Source organism: Tetranychus urticae, chromosome 2 (genome assembly GCF_039701765.1).
Source record: "Tetranychus urticae isolate SD_2017Ah chromosome 2, NJAU_TeUrti_SD_1.0, whole genome shotgun sequence".
NCBI lineage: Eukaryota > Metazoa > Arthropoda > Arachnida > Trombidiformes > Tetranychidae > Tetranychus > Tetranychus urticae.
The window spans coordinates 27,977,066-27,994,095 of NC_142959.1; the positions used below are offsets into that span (position 1 = coordinate 27,977,066).

The window sequence follows — 17,030 nt, forward strand, 5'->3', positions numbered from 1 at the left end:
ATCAACTCTTAAGATAGTTTTTCCTAACCATTTTTGCCATTCCCTCAAGATAATCCGACAATGAAATTATTTTGATTCACACAACACAGATTATGAGCAATTCACTGATTCGCCATAAACTGGACCCTCTGTACTTAAGCCGTTTAACCTGAAATCATTACTTTCATTAATTACTTTCAACTTGATCCAACTCATTACTATACCTGGTTTCGCCTCATAAACCTAGAGGCAATTTTGACCCTTTACATCAAAGATTTTGACCCTTTTTATCTTCAATGCATTACCATAAGAGTCATCCTTCAGGCAATTAATCTTTATGATTTTCTTGCACTTCTTACAACACCATTTGCATACCTCTGATCAGAGTAGACTCAAAGCTCGCCTCTCAATGTCCGACTATACAAACCATACAAAGCAAAACAACACTTTCATCAATCCATCTGAAAGATTCTCGGAACATCCAACAATATCAATATAATGAAGATGGAAAGATTATTACGATTCTTGTTGCTATATTGAAGTAAAAAAAGAGATTGATATTGTGACCTTAGGCCATAATTGGCGTTTATCTTCAAGAATGGTTGACAGTTATATTTGCTTCTCATTTCTCATGAGATACTGACGATGATAATGATGATTAGAGATAAGGAATGATTATATGGATGGTTAAGAAGGATTTCTCTTATTAGTTTTATATAATAACTTGTCATGAGAAGTGTTATAACAAGGTAATAAAAAGATAAACCAGTGAGAAGAAGAAGAAGATGACGATGATGAAAAGATGGAAAAGACAGAAAAAAAGGAAGAAAAAAATGAATGAAAAGATTGTGATAGAAGTTCTTGGTGTGATGTAGATGATGAAGGGAAAAAGATTGAGAATGGAAAGACATAATAATAATAAAAATAGCAATAATAATAACGATAATAATATGAGTAAGTTTAACTTTTTTTCTGCTTTTGTTGCTGTTTACTGTTTGTTGTTGTTGCTGCAACATGTTTTCATATTCGAGATTCATTATTGAACACTTTTCCCTGTTTTTATGTAACGAGCAAATGAATATTAACTTTGCAAACGTTCAAGTAATGCTTAAGTCAATGTGCATTATTGATTGGAAATGGGTGAAAATAAGAGTTTGCTTGTGACGATTAAACTCAGTATGAATTGAACTTTTTTTTATTTCTTTCTTGTACTTTTATTGTAATGATAATGATAATCATCATGAAATTGTAAAGACTTGTTTTTGTTTGCTTTTCATTATTCAAGTTTACTCAATGATCATTTTGATGATTTTCATTTGATGCTCTTTCAATCAAGTGAATCGCCATTTTTCAAGTTGTATTTCAACGAGAAAACTGAGAAAGGATGAAAAGACCGGATTTAGTGAATGAGAATAATGAGAAATGGAAAAGAAAAGATTTTGTTTTTTCTCTCATTCTCTCTCATTCTCAAAAGAAGCTTTTTCTTGGATGAAAAAATGAGCAGATAACGGAAGATGGAAAAATATGAGGATGAGTGGAGAGAGAGAGAGAAAAGGATAGAGAAACGATCTAAATCATCATTTTGTTGAATAAAAATGATATTTTGTCTTCTTTGATCTGTTGATCAACCCAAAAAAATATCATTCCAAGCAACATTTTGTGTCTCATTGGTAAAGGTAAAATCATTCAAGTCAAGTGTGAAGCAAAAAACGTTGAAGAAAATACAGGTGATACAGTAATGGTGTTGAAGAAAGATGATGAAAAAGATGAAAATAATGTCAACTTGGAATTCCAGACTCAGCGTTTAGAGTTTGAACAGAAATGAAGAGCTGTCTTAATGATATGAAACTCAAAATGATGTTGTGATGATAAAGGCAATTATATCAAAAAGATATTAGTGATAATCACACAGACAAAGAGACACTCATTGAGCAAATGTGATCCTAAAAGAGTGACTTGCTAGGTTGAGAGGCTTAACACCACCAGCCTAGTCAGATGGGATAGACCGATAACTGCAGCGACCATAAAATGATGATGATGATGAGGAAGATGATGATGAAATGATGAGGAAAACCATGATGAAAATGATCTAGCAGATAATGAAGATGATAGAGACGATCGATATGAAGAAAAGATGATGCAAATGAAGTATGAAAAAGTCCCTTGTTGAGCTTACTTCGATGGGTAAAGACTGACACTGTTAGGTTGTGAGACTCATTGTTAAGCCTAATGAGACTTGGCAATGATGAGTTTTGCAATTTGCAATGAAAAGGTTAATGGTGAAATAAAGCAAAAAATAAATTTCAAATAATATTAATAACATGAGATACCTGGTATGTCTGGTCATCATCATTCTGAAGTTGATAGATTTAAATTCATTCAAATGTTTTTTTTCTAGACATCGGTTTAAATGTTTGAATAGATCAACCTTTAACCATTAGATTGATGATGATGAGACAATTACAGAGTCTGGAATGTTGCATGACCAAATGAGAGAAGAGATGAGTTTTGTTTTTATCTCTTCCCATTAGATTTATGTGTATTTGCTCAGTTTAATTTTACTTTTTTGGTCCTTTGTCCAAACAAATAAAAATAATGAAAGTAATGGAAAACTTTGCAATGCAAAATGTCACCATATTTAACATTTAAACGTTATTATCAACAGTTCGTTACAATATTTTTTTATAGTCTTCACTACAAAGTTGACAATAAATGATGATAATAACAAATTTCAAGTGGATCAACATAATTGCTTTCCACGATTAAATTTGACAGCAAATTTTCAAGTCGTTTCATCCACGTTTACAAAATGACTTTCATCAACATTGGAGTTTCAATTTTGAGCTGAAAAAGTTTCTCCTTCATTTTAACCTCAACATTGTTTTTATTTGCTTGTTTGTTTTCATTTATCGAATGTCAGTTTTGGATCGATCGATTCTCAATATCAATCAAGTAACAATCAAAATTTTTGATTAAAAAAAGTTTATTTCCACTAATTTTCGTTCACTTCAGTGTAAAATTTTCTCAGCTCAAATGCCTTCAGACATTTTCAACATTAGATTTTGCTCAACAATTTAACATGATTAATCAACTGAAAAATGTAATGAAATCATCAATCAAATTATTGATCAAGTTGAATTAAAAATTCAATTTTTCCATTGCTACTTCTGAATAACGATTAGAAGTTCGTCTTCCTGGTTAATATTTTCAATGATACGATATAGCGAAATTTCCGGCTCGCTCAATAAACTGAAGGGAAAATTGAATGAGATTTCAGGGAAACTAAATTGGCAAACTGAGATAAATTGAATCCAATTCCAACATTAACTGATTGAATTGCAATTGGCCAACAGTTGATTGAGAATTTGCAATAAAAGAGAAGATTAACAGTTAATCTGTATCATTAATGAATAACATGGAGAGCTAACCAGAGTTGGAAACCATTGATGGTGAATGGAATTTACTGGAAAGGTAAAATTGAGAAGAAGAAAAGATTTGATAGAGTGATTTTCATGAGTGAGAATGGATTTAATAATATCAGCGGGTTAAGTTAATGCTGATTAGATGAGGTTTAAAGAGCAATCATAGTGGTTACTCTTGAGGTTAATCAAAATTTAAAGTAGAGGAATGATTTGGATACAAAAAAATCATTCAACTGTTACAACGCCATCATCATTATCGTTTGCATTTCACTTTGCCATAAAGGGTAAGAGCCGATCCCATAGAGATTTTACCTCCTCACTGTTTTCATAAATTTTGTACGATGTTAGTGCACATTTAGGACACAGAAAATTCTTTTGTTGTATATCATCAGGTTATGCTTGAATATCACCGAAATCTGACCTCTGGTTCAAAAGTTATTAGCACAAATGAGCGTCAAGGATAAAAAAATTTAGCAGTGTAAGCGCAAGGTGATTGGCTCAAGTTATATCTGAGCTTGTTCAATATGTTAAACACTGAATAGGGTTTATACATGGCCCACTTCTGTCCATAGATTGATACGGAGCATAACTCGACAACCAATGCTCAAGTATAAATCTGCAGAAAGACCATGTGATATCTCGTCATTTGCCTCGATTGCATAAGGAGTATTGTGAATAGCTGGAACGTATGCGACTGGTTGACCACAACCGAAAAGCAAGTTGCTAGTATAATCTTTAACTTGATCCCGTTTGTAAAAAAAGTCTCACAGCTTCGTTGAATCTTTCTCTTTCATTTTGAGGAAGAATTGCGGCGCGTCGCGTCATCAATAATTCATATTGCTCATTCGATGTCATGCCTATTGCCTAACTATCTAATAATCAACGGAATTGTTCTTGGTCTGCAGCAGATTGACGATGAGATGTGGTTAATGGGAAGTATTCCTCGATAGTCTGTGAGATAACTTTCCATATGATCTCATAGCAGCTGAGACTCATCATACCATGGCATATCCATAACAGGTGGTAACTGCTGCATGTCATTAAAGAAATAAACTATTGACCCACCAAGTGGCTCGACAACTCCATTTCCTTCTCGCAAGCGGTTAGCAATATTAGCCAATAATTTTAAGCCAATCATAGACATGCCGTCAAAAATAATAACTTAACTTAAGAAATTTTAACTGGAATAAAAACGATTCACAGTAAAAAGTTGAAAATTTTTTGGCAAAAATAGGTTTTTCACTCACAAAATTTTAAAGATGTTGAAAGATGATGAAAGTGTTGGATATTGCTTATAAACACGCTTTATTATTAACATGAAAGAATACAGCTTTTTTTGCATGACCTTGATAATTTAACGCCTTTCCTCATTGAAGTGAGCTTAATAAGAGCCTTTTTTGTCCTGCACTTTTCATGAAACTATCTTTAATTTTACCACCTTGATAAGCATTTTCTTCATCATTTTTATTTAATCCTTTCAGTTTGGCGAGGCTTTTATCGATGAATAACTCAACGTAACAAAGCCACTGTTGCCGGTTAAAAGAAGTCTTAATGATAGCCTTTTGTCTGTAAGACTTTCATCAATTTTCATACTTTCCCTCTCTCATTGCATTTATCGTCAGTTTTGTGTTTTTATCTAAAAATTAATGAAAATTCTGAAGAATAAGCAAACGAGAAAAAAGAGTTAATTTGGTAAAATAAAAATGTAAGGTTATATCAACTTTAATCTAATTATTGCGATCATCTGAAATGACAATCTCTCTGCCATCATATCATACCATGATATGACAGCATAAAAGGCAATAACACACTTGTAAACAGAAAAAATCGAAACCATTTACGATTTTTTTCTCAGTTATTTTCAATGACGACAACTTTATTTACTTTGTATAATTTTCCTTCACCCTTTTAAAATGAACTTTTTTTCTCAACCAATGTTCTACTTCCCTGAAAATTAAAAGCAGATACAGTGAATAATGAATCACAAAAATGACGAGCAAAGTTGACAATCAGTCTTTTCTTTCAGCTTGCAATCTGATCAAGCTGACAATTGCTGTTTACCAATGAAAATGGATTGCCCAAACTCCCAGTGAAAGGGAAGGATAAAGGTTGGAATTGCGCAAAATTTTCGAATTTCGTCATTTTCTTTTGCTTTTTTTCCTCTAAACAAACCTTTTCATGCTAAAATACAAATGAATTACTGAACAAAGTGACAAAAGTTAGGCAAATTATAATGAGCAAAGAGCGAGCAAAAAAGAAAAAGTAAATTCAATTCAATTATTATTGAATCAAATTTGTATTCAAAGTTACTTTACGTTTATTACCTTAACTTGAACAAGATTTGCTATCATTAATGTCAACATTAACATCGTTATTATCATTATTATTGTTATTCCATGAATTCGATATTTTACTTTCTTCGGTTGATTTGTATTAACAGGAAATTGGCTCGAGATATGGTTTAACATGATCTAGGTATTCATGGGAAACCTTGATATTGAGTTGCTTCTAATGGGACTTGATATCATGTCAAGGTTTAACACAATAATGGGAGTGAAAATTGTGATATCACTGGGAGTGAAATCGAATGGATTGAGATAAATATTGTTCTGAAAAGAGACTGAATGTTAACACTTGCAACATTAATTGTTGAGATTATTTCAGCTGTGAAATGTTTTCGGAAATGTTTAGTTAATTGATATTCATCTTGGCATCAATTTCATTTACTTTGCTTTATTGCAGATCAATTGTTAGTGGTTGCAATTGTGTTCAAATTGAGAGTTCAAGATTATCGATAAACGGTAAATCAGATAAACTACAATTTTTTTGGAAAAAAAAGTTGAAAATCGAAATTTACTTTTAAAGGTTAAACCTTTTCTGTAAATTTCATGATCAGGAACAAAATTGAAGAAAATTTTTCGAATCAATATTTTGCAACATTTTTTCTTTTCTCCAAATGCTGAACACATCAGATTTGTATTGTTTACCTATTCAATCAATTATTTGTTCATCTTGATCATTGATTGTATTAACACTGATTATAATGATGATAAGAAGAGAGATTCCAGTCTTTAGCGTCAACACAAATCGGGAAACATGTGAATGTGGATTGGAACAAGATGATGAAAGATGAAGATGAAAAGGTAAAGGAAATGATTTTTGTTGATATTGAGGTTATCATGAGAATTCCAATGATTTTTATTAATGATAATGAACATTTTCACTTTACTGTGCAGTTTATTTTTACTCTCGTCTATTTACATTTGGATGTACAAGTGAACGATTCGAGGAAAAAGTAAAGAGTATAAAATCAAAGTTGAGCTTGATAAGAAGATATAACTTAGTTAGCGATCAAAGAAGGTCTTGCAAGTCAGTAAAGGGTTGAATTTGAAAAGAAGAAGAAAATCAAGAGAAAAAAACGAAAACGATTTAACCCTTAAACTAACTTCTTTCAACTTCAAGTTTTGATTAGCAATGAAATTACAAGATTAGCCAGAAACTTCAAGATTTCTTTTTCCTTGATTCCTCAGCAATTTCAAAAAACTTCATGAAAATAATTTACTCCAACATTTCTTCTCGTAAAAATCGAGTTTCAAAACAAATTCATCGCTCAGTTTCAAATCTCATTCTCGGAAAGTTGCAATTTTCCTTCAACAGATAATCTTCCTTGTTGGATTCAAGCTTGCAATCGAAGAAAATTTTTCCAAAAAAACGAATTCGAGTTTTGTTTTACTAGCAAATTGATCAATGGTTAAACATAACTTAATGTTGACTGTTTCATGGTTGGTTGGGTTGATTAAAGTCATGAAAAATGATAAATTTAACATGAGAATAATATTGATTAATATAATCAATCCTGAAAGGTGAAGACTATAATAGACGTTTCATTTCCACTTTTATTGTTATTATCAAAGGTATTTTGTAAGAGAGGGAAAAATGATGTTTTAATGTTAATCAATATTAAAGGACAAAAAGTGAGTTGAAAGTGAAATGCAAGAAAACACTTTTAGTATCAGATGAAGAGTAAAATATGTTTCAATATTAGAAAATTGTTCGTTGGAATCAATTAATCTTTACAACTGGTTCTCATTAATCAAATGGTTGAACATTTTTTTCTGAATAAAGATGATTCTGGTTAATTAATAAAGCAAATCGTACTGTTCAATTTTTTCTCAAAATTCATTTTCTTTGAACAAATAGTTGATGTTTTTCAACTTTTCATCGCCTTTTGTCGTCGGTTAAAATTGTTGAGATTCTTGTTTGACTTTGTTTTTTTCCTTGGTTCATGTTGTTTGTTTCAAGATTAATGGATGAAGGAAATGAGACAAGAAAATGTTGAAGAGAAAAAAATGAGTCAAGATAAATGATGATGGAAATGATGATAGAAAAGGACAAAAGAGAGAAAAAAATGATTCAACCAGAATTCATGGTTAAACAAGATTCAAATGTTTTATGGTTTTTAGTTTGAAATAAACACTCCAAGTGCTGGGAGTGAAAAGCGAAAAAAAGTTAATTTCGTTAATCAATTTGAAATGAAGTCTCAACCTTTCCATGTATCGATTGGCAGTCTTTTTTAATGCTAATAATAACCATCTTAAGGGAAGGAAAAAGTTGTCTTTTCAGTGTAATATAAACGCTTTTCTTGGTTCACCTTTTTTTGCCATAAAGCAACTCATTACCGTAAAAATAGTGGAAAATATTAGTGATGATGAAAAAAGATGAGGAAGAAGGAAAAAAAAGAGTTTCTCATCTTTACTCTTATTATCTCCTTTTGACTCTGGAAATTTTCTTGAAACACTTTTTTTCTCTTTTTGTGCTCTTCTTCCAGATAACTGATATTATTTCAAGTGTTGTGATTGAAGTTTTTTTTCTCTCCTCAGTCTGCAACTTTTTCGCTGCCTTTTCTTCACCTACATGAAATCAGGGAAAATCAGGAAAAGGTAGAAAAAAGTGAGAACAGAAATTAAACTTGCATGACTGATAATTATGAATTTTGGGAAATTCTGAGTGAATGCGAATCTTTTTTTCTCCCAACTTCATTTTCTTGCTTCTTCTGTCAGGTAATGAGCCTTGCAGTTGCTTGCTGTTTCACGAGTGAACTTGTTGGATGGAAATGAGTGAAAGGTGAATTGGTTTGCTTTTTGGGACTGGAAATGGGTAAAGAGAGTGAAAATAGATGAGTTTGGTTTGAGGTTGATGAAGGTAGATGAAGATACAAAAGGATATTTGTCAAAATTTGACAGGTTAAAAGCTAGGGATGGTAAAAGGTTGAGTGGGAGTTGAGGTGGTAAAAGGATGATTGGAATGGCGAATCAACTTTGATGAATATCATTCGTTTTTTTCGTTTTTTTGTTGTTTTCTGCCTTTTCTTCTCTTCCTTTTCTTGTTCTGTCCCTTTTCTCTGACCTTGCTGTGTAAAGCAGAAATTGGATGCTCTGAAGATGATGAGCTATGGTAAACATGGTAAATATTGAATTATAAAAGAGAAAAGTTTTCAAAATTCGATTCTCAGAGTTGCTATGAATAATGATTATTTCACAATCACTATTTATGAAGTTTAAATTATGGATCATGAAATGAATATCATGAACAGATTCATGTTTTTATATTCAATTGGTTTACTGTTTACTTGGTTAATGAGATTTCATTTTTACATGCTTTATGTTTGTGCTTTTTTAGTGTTCAGTTTCTTTGGTCATAATCGTTATTCAGGATGAAAAATGGTTTTGAAATGTTGGAATGAAATAAATGCTGGAACAATGGAATTTGCAATTAATTTGGATTAATCATGATGAGATTAAAATAATTAGTAATTCAAACTTTTCAGTTTTAAGTTTTTTTTCATTCATTCCTCATTACAAAGCATTCACTCTTATTGAGGTTAATTTTGGTCATCTTCATCATTCTCATTGGTTCAACTTTTTTTCCTAGTTCTGAAAGTTGATGAATTTCTGTTGGGATTATAAAGAATTAATTAATTAAGTTGTTTTTAATTTGTCGTTTCACATCATTTGAGCATTTATTTCCAGACAAACAAAGATTTCAATTAAAAAAATCATTTGCTTCAAACATTCATAACCTGAATGAAAACCTTTCACCTTTTAGTCACTGAGATTGCAAGCTAATGCTCAGTCAGAGCAACTTGTCTCAATAATGCAAAATAACCTGATGAATAGCAAGCGTTGGGCAAGCCTTTGCCTAACCTAACCTTACCTAACCTAACTTTGAACCTTTAATCATTTTTAACAGCCTTAGTCAATCATGACTAAGGTTCAAATTCATCAAGTCAAATCTTTAAAGTACTGCTTTTTATACGAAGCAGGGTTGGTTAAACTTTGACTCAGACCTGTTGTTAAATTTTACTTGTGATACATTGAACGTCACAAGTTTTTGTTACTTAAACATTGATTTTCGTGGCTTCGAAGGCTTAATTGTGTTTGGAATAAATTGCTCAGGTAACAAAATGTAATGGGCAAACACATTTTAATTGTAAACAAGTCAACAATTGCATATTTAGTGAGTTAATTAACCAGATATTGAATTGTAAATTAAGTTTAGGATCAAATCAACTTCGAACATTGAGTAAGCCAATTAAATGAATAAACATTGGCTATCATAAAATATGGCTCATCTTAACCCAGGACAAGTTTATAAATCGTTTTTTGCCGATAAAATTATTCAACTTGAGTTAACCTACAAGCTGATCTTGTTTCAAAGCCATTTCTCATCAAGTAAAACAAGACATTAATCTTGGTCTAATCCATTACCAATTGATGTCTAGTTGGTTTTAACAAGCGATCGCTAAATTTACTTTGACATTTGACTATTCATCACAGAAGCATAGCCAATTCAAACAATTCGTCACAATTAACCACTGACAACGGACAACCAGCCTTTCCTGGACTAAATCCCAGTCAAATTGAGCATCTTGCATCATTCACCATCAATTAGATGGTGAATCTCAAGATGAATGGTGATAATCAAATGTTACTAATTGTCTATCAAATTTGAATTGAGTTGCAATAAAGTCTTCTTTTTCTCGATGCATTTAAATTAGAAACTTTGAGTAACCCAGAGAAGCAAATAAGAAAATTCAACATTTACTTTTTCGAGTTTCTCCAAGTTCTTTCTCTGTACAAACAATTTTCATTGTCATTTTCATTTAAATTTACCTTCATTCGTTGACTTGAATCTGCAGTTGCACTGTTTACCGTTTGAAAAATAACAGTAAACATTGCAAAACAAATGAAGAAAACAGGGGAAAAAGAAAAAAGGAAAACAAGGTTTTCATGATAACTCAACAGAACAATAACAACAAGAGAAACAAAAATTCAAAGTTAACTCGAGTTTAACCAAGAATAATACTCAATTTTTCATCAATTTTAAATTCATCAGAACTCATTCTCATTCTGTATTAATATAAAGATGATTATGATGAGGAAAAACAGAATTGGAATGAACAATGAAAAGTAATAACCGAAAAAAAGAGTTGACTGGAAACAGAAGAAAAGTTTAGACAAATAAACAAAGAAGGAAAACATTCAAATTCGAAGTGAAATGCTAAATGCTGGAGCAATGTAATGATAAAAGGAATATTCATATTCACATTAGAACTTTTTCCCAGTTCTGTTTCATATTTAAAGTTTAGATTCATGAAGGCAAATGATGAGTATAATGATGAACAGATGAAGAGTGAAGCAAAAAAATGACTGAAAACCAAATGATTACATTCCTTTGAGAATCGGTAGGCAACTTTAACCTTCACCGAAAATCATTAAAGGGATAAATTTATCATCAAGAAGTTGAATAAGAAAGTTTCATATTAAACATTAAACAAGTTTCAGTTAAACTCGTTCATTAAGCCTCTTCTCATGCAGCCTTTCCTCAACCATCTTTGTCCTCTAATTGACCAAAGATGCTCTGGGAGTTCGTTCCCAGTTGACTTGGATTTTACTATCATATCTGAGATGATGATGATTACCATGCAGAATTGATGAAAATAGACTTTTCTCTGTCGTTCATTAAACCTTATTCTGGTCAATTTGACTTTTCCCGTTTTTTTATGTTCACGTAAATAACTTTAAATAATGTTTGAAAAGGTTCGAGAAAAAAGTCAATAATAATCTTTATGAACGAGGAAAATGTTGCTCAGTTGATTCACTTAGATGATAATGATAATGATAACAGTGAATGTATGCAAAAAGATGAAACCAGTGAACCATTTACCTCAATTGACAAGTAAAAGGAAAAAATCATCGATCATCGAGAAAAAAAATGACTTCTCATTTCTTGTGAGGAAAAAAAGTTCAACTTTATTTGTTGGGAATATCGAGGAAAGAGAAAAGGAGAAACATGATAAATTTGCAACAAAATTCAGTTTTTCTGGATTCACTTCATTCGTAACGAAGTCTGAATATTGGAATTGACTTTTGTCGATCAAATGGACGAATGAAACTGTTAATTCCAATCTTGATTTCAATTTTTAAATGACAGCATTTAGGAAAATCTTTACTCAAAAACTTTGTTCTTTTGTTCAACATTATCGATTATCGGTTTGCTCGTGAAAAATGGACGAAATTAAGTTTGAAATCGAATTTGGAAAATGAGTTTTTTTAATTTTTCTAATATTTCATTCAATTTGATGCTAGTTCTTGAGTGTTTTCCTCATGAAACTGAATCGATTTCAAGTAAGAGTTATCAATATATCTAATGATTATGAAAAGAATGAAATGAAGAAAAGGTCAAAATTAAAAGTTAAAAGTTTAATATCAAAAGTTTTCCAATCGAGAAGAATCGATTTTTCATTTTTCGTTTTTCGTTTTCAACTTACATGATTGTCGAAATTAAATTTGAAAGTTTGTTCAGGAAAGAATAGAATGGTTTCTCTGAATCTTTTAATCAAAAGCAACTTGAATATTGTTTGATATCCAAGGTAAGCAAAAGTGTTTTCAGTAAAAGAACTTTTCTTTTCAAGTTTTTTTTACTCTTTCTGAATTTATTTCATCTTTTTTTCCACTTGAAACTGTCATTCGAACATGAAAAGCATAATTAATACTTTTATGATGAAATTGTAACTTTAAAAATGGATTGATTTAAAATGAAATTGTTCAAGTTCTTACCTGAAATATCTGTCAAAAGATATGATGAGCAAGTTTAAAACTGAGGCATTTGAAATTAAATAATCAATAGCAAGCCAAGTATCACATATAAATGGTCCGAGTGGCCATCTGTTCAATAGAGTGTAAAGTGAAAAAAGTGGCATTGATATCAAACCTGAAATGAAAGGAAAGCAAAAAAAAGTTTGTCAACAGCGAAAAAATTTGTTGAAACAGATGAAGGAAAAGATGAAAAAGAAAAAGAACAAAATTGATAAATGGTTCTAATTAAAGTTCTCTCTTTTACCATCTTCAATCTTAATTATCACCACTTTCAACTCTTGAACATAGTTTTCCAATTCGAGGTTACGGTCTCATGTAAGTTATTTTCAGCAAAATGTTTCGCCACAAAGATGTCAAACTAAACCACTAATATTTGTGCATTTTTGTATTACAAGGGATTCCAATGATATCATGTATCTTTCCGGAAACCCAACTTGGCTAGAAAAACTTAAAATTCATATTTTGAAAACGGTGTGAATGGAAAACAACCATAAAATACATTTCATTGGCCCCTTGACTATCATTAGAATGTCATTTACCATAATCGAATCTTTTTTCCTGGACTGATTTATGTTTGTCACAAATTGATGGCTCAAATATTTTTTAACGTAGGAACCGTCAGAAGTGTGAAATCGATACTGAGATTAGAAATACTGATTATTAGTAATTCCTTGACCATTACTGATCATTTGATTACGTTGGTTTAACTGAAAAACTTCAACAGGCAATGATAGCAAGTTGGTTAAGATGAGAGGTACAACTCAATAATAATTGCTGAAAATGCACCAATTTTTTTCGTTGAGTACTTTCAGAGTTTTTGAGTTTATCCACGTATATGACAAATTCTTTTGCAGAACGCAAAGACGAGACTTCAGCGTTTTATATTGCGCTATATTATGGTCATTTTCGACGAGCACAATAAAATCATAATTTGATGTGTTGTAGCGAAATATTGCGGACAAATCATTTAAAAGTTCAATTTCTGTAGGTCCACTGCTACTATATTTCCACGTTTCTTAGACGTCCCGGTTACTAGATTTCTTGATTGTTCTCCTCGCACAGTAACGTTTATCACAAGTTTTTCTGGATTCTCTGAATAATTACTTTCAAAAGCTTTTTCTTTGCTTAAATAGTTGGTCAAGCAACTTTTTTTTCATAATTTTTTGGGAATCGTCACAAGTGGCAAATCGATACCGAGATTATATTAGACCTTATTGAAACTGATAAAACGAAATTAGCTGAACATAACTTTTGCAGGGAGTTAATTTAGCTTTTTCGATGACTTCTTCTGAAGTTCAGGGCATTAGCGGTAAAAAAAGTTTCTTTTCTAGAATAACGCAGTGACCTTAAATGATAAACTTTTACAAGCAACACTAGACTTGAAAGTTTTTTAATATCAAGCTCAAGGTCATTCAAGTTCAATTCGCTATTTGACCTCTAATTGGCATTAGAATGGCATTTCGTAAATACAAAACTTTCTGCATCGGTAATGTCTGTTAGAAGTTCATAACTCATACTGGCCAAAAGATATGATTGATTCCATATTGCTCAGTTAATAAATTTGTTTTGTGAAAAATTCAATTATATTTCCGATAATAAGAGTTATGTCCATGGGACTAAAATTAACCAATCTGAAAAAATTTTTCTCTCAGAGAATGACCTTCTAATGTCAATTAAAGGTCAAATAGCGAATTGACCTTGAATGACCTTGAGCGCGAGATTGAAGTAATTCTAATAAAATTTCAAGTCTAGTGGTGCTTGTCAAAATTTTCTATTGTTTAAGGTCACTGATTTATTTCAGAAATAAAACTTGTTTTTAGCGCTAACGCCCTGTATCTCTGTTTTTTTGAATTGACAAGGATCAGCTTTCGTGAGACACTTCCTTAATTTTAACGAAAGAATGATTCGTTAGTAAAACTTTTTACTAATTCTCATGACACAATTGAATATCAATGCATGCTTGACTTAAATAATTATTGTCAACATTAGTCATAAAAAGTATTTGTCTTCCAATAGTTGAAGTTCATTTTTCCATTCATTCATAATTCTGTTCATTTGTTGAAACTCATTACTACTTGTGGTCAAAGCGATTAGTTGAGATTCTTTAAACGCTTGGATAACTCACAACTCAACTCAAGTTTCAAAGGTTTTCTTACCAATGAAGGTAACATCACTCATCGTGATTACATTATTGTTATCATTTCACTGACTCGAACCTCAAAAAATACAATTCTGCCTTCCAAAGGTCTTATCTAGAATTATAACTTTATTCATGTCATCATCCTCATGCTCATTCACTTTTCAATCTTTACGTTAAGCCTTCTGGGAGGTGAAAAACTCCCACAAGTTTATCATCTATTTTTTGTATCGTTTCATTTCATCCCTTTTCCCTTTTTAACTTTCCATTACAAATTGTCATCTATTAGCTTTCAGATGAACAATTGATTATAAAATGATTAATTGATTGGATTTGTTTCAAACTTCTGCAAAGCCTTGTTTTTCATTTTGATGCTTCATTTTTTCCTTCAATTGATAAACTTTTCAATTTACATTCTCAATGAATATCGACTTTAATAAGCTCAAGATGTGCATCGAAATGATGCTGCTTAAGTCAAATTCAATTTTGTTTATTCCGGTTCATTCTTTTTCTTTTTTCAATGGTATCAAGATGAGAATAATGAATAATTGAAACTTACCAATTAAGAAATCAGCAATTGATAATGATAAAAGGAAATAATTTGAGATTGTTTGCAGTTGCTTGTCCATTTTGAATGAAATCATCACCATAACATTACCAACGATAGTGATTATACTGTGAAAAGGAAAACTAAAGTTGATTGAAAAATATTCATTGATAAGCTTTACAAAAGATGACAAATCCTGAGATCGTATTCATCAAGCTATTGACTTCAGTTTTGTTTTATTTATTTTAGTCAATAACTCGATAAAAACTCAATGGAATTCAATGAAAGAGTTCAATTTGCCAAATCACCATTTTAGAGTAAATTGAAAAGATAATCTTCGATTGGGAATTCGCTATAAATTCCAATTAGTCGGTTAATTAAACAGTTTGCTTATGTTATGATTGTATTTATTGATCAAATGCTGTTCTTCAAATCAATATTTAAAGTCTCATCACTTACATCAGACAATATATTAATAATAATAAGATTGATCCCTGGAATACCAATTGATCTGAAGATGTGTAAGTTGCAATTGGAATAGATATTCTGATAGCTCAGGTTCATCATCCAGAAACGAGAATAAAATTACAAACTACAAGCTTTGAAAAAATTTTCGTTCGCATTGAATTCTCATGAAAATTCACAAATTCTTAATGCTAACACCAACAAGAGTTTAAGGCTAATAATTGAAAAACCAAGCTTAAAGACAGCAAAGCTCAAAAGCCAGAAAAGTCAACTCATAAGAGTTGAAATCCAAGAGACTAATTGTTGATGAAATGAGTCAATGCTAATTTTTCACTTCAACTGATTGAAAGATCATCTAAACCTCTTGGTTTTATTGAAGCCGATCTCTTCCTCTTGAACTTAATAAAATCTTTTATTGCTTTGCTTTCTTTACTTTCAATGCGTTTTGAATTTCTCCCAATGTCAATGTCTTTTTGTGCTGATCGTTCAACTGTCTCGACCAAGAAAAAAGGCCTATTCAGTGATGTTCACTATTGGAATTTTCGGTTCTAATTCGATGACGATTTCAGGTTTAGTTCAATTTAGTTTTGATTCTTTCTTTAGTCGTTTAGTTGCTCTTTGACTCCAACAATTGAAAACTTATTTGTCATAGTGATTTGACTCAACCTTCACAGATGAGTGTATAAATGAGTGCAGAAAGTGAATGCTGGGAAAAGCTATTGAAATTGGTGAACAAACTTGAAATTAGTTTACCTGAAGCAACCAGTAATAAAGGCAATTATGATGGTTTCTGCGATGGAAAAAGTTTCAGGTTCTTTAATAATGTTATCAGTGGGTGGTGTCCATGTTTCATTGTTGAACAAAGTAACTTGTTGCGGGTCTTCATTCAAGTTGATGGTGATCGTTGAAGAATCGCCAAACAGTTCCATGTTAAGTGGTAATAAAAGAGAAGCAATAATTGATAGTGACTCTTGTTTAACTGGAAAGGCCAATAAAAGGGTGACAATAACAATGTCCAGGTATGCATATTGTTGGTTATGATGGTGAATTCAATAAGGTTAAGATGAATCAAATAAAACAAAACACACGGTCAATATTCAGACCAAACAGACATGAAGTCAAAATATTCAATTTAAACAAGTTTATTCAAAATTGTTAAAGATGATGAAGAAGCAATTGACAGATTCAACTTAAGTGAATTAACACCAAGAGGACAATACAAAAAAGATACAGAAACTAGTTAAGTTCAAAACAGACTGAATACAAGACAAAGATACACACTGAGTGTTAAGGTGACATTTTAGGTATTTATAGTAGGGCAG

General features: G+C 31.3%; 1 protein-coding gene across 1 annotated transcript in view; it reads right to left on the reverse strand.

The window, feature by feature from the left end:
* The window catches only part of LOC107360210 (muscarinic Acetylcholine Receptor, A-type), a 45,786-nt gene extending 29,054 nt beyond the window's left edge, over positions 1-16,732 (reverse strand). Inside the window, exons 1-3 of the mRNA XM_025160399.2 lie at positions 16,462-16,732; positions 15,256-15,371; positions 12,521-12,674 (exon numbers count right to left, since the gene is read on the reverse strand). Of these exons, the coding sequence (XP_025016167.1) occupies positions 12,521-12,674; positions 15,256-15,371; positions 16,462-16,637 (446 nt within the window). The 5' untranslated portion in view covers positions 16,638-16,732. The remainder of the gene's footprint in view (positions 1-12,520; positions 12,675-15,255; positions 15,372-16,461) is intronic.
* Positions 16,733-17,030: the final 298 nt, after the last annotated feature.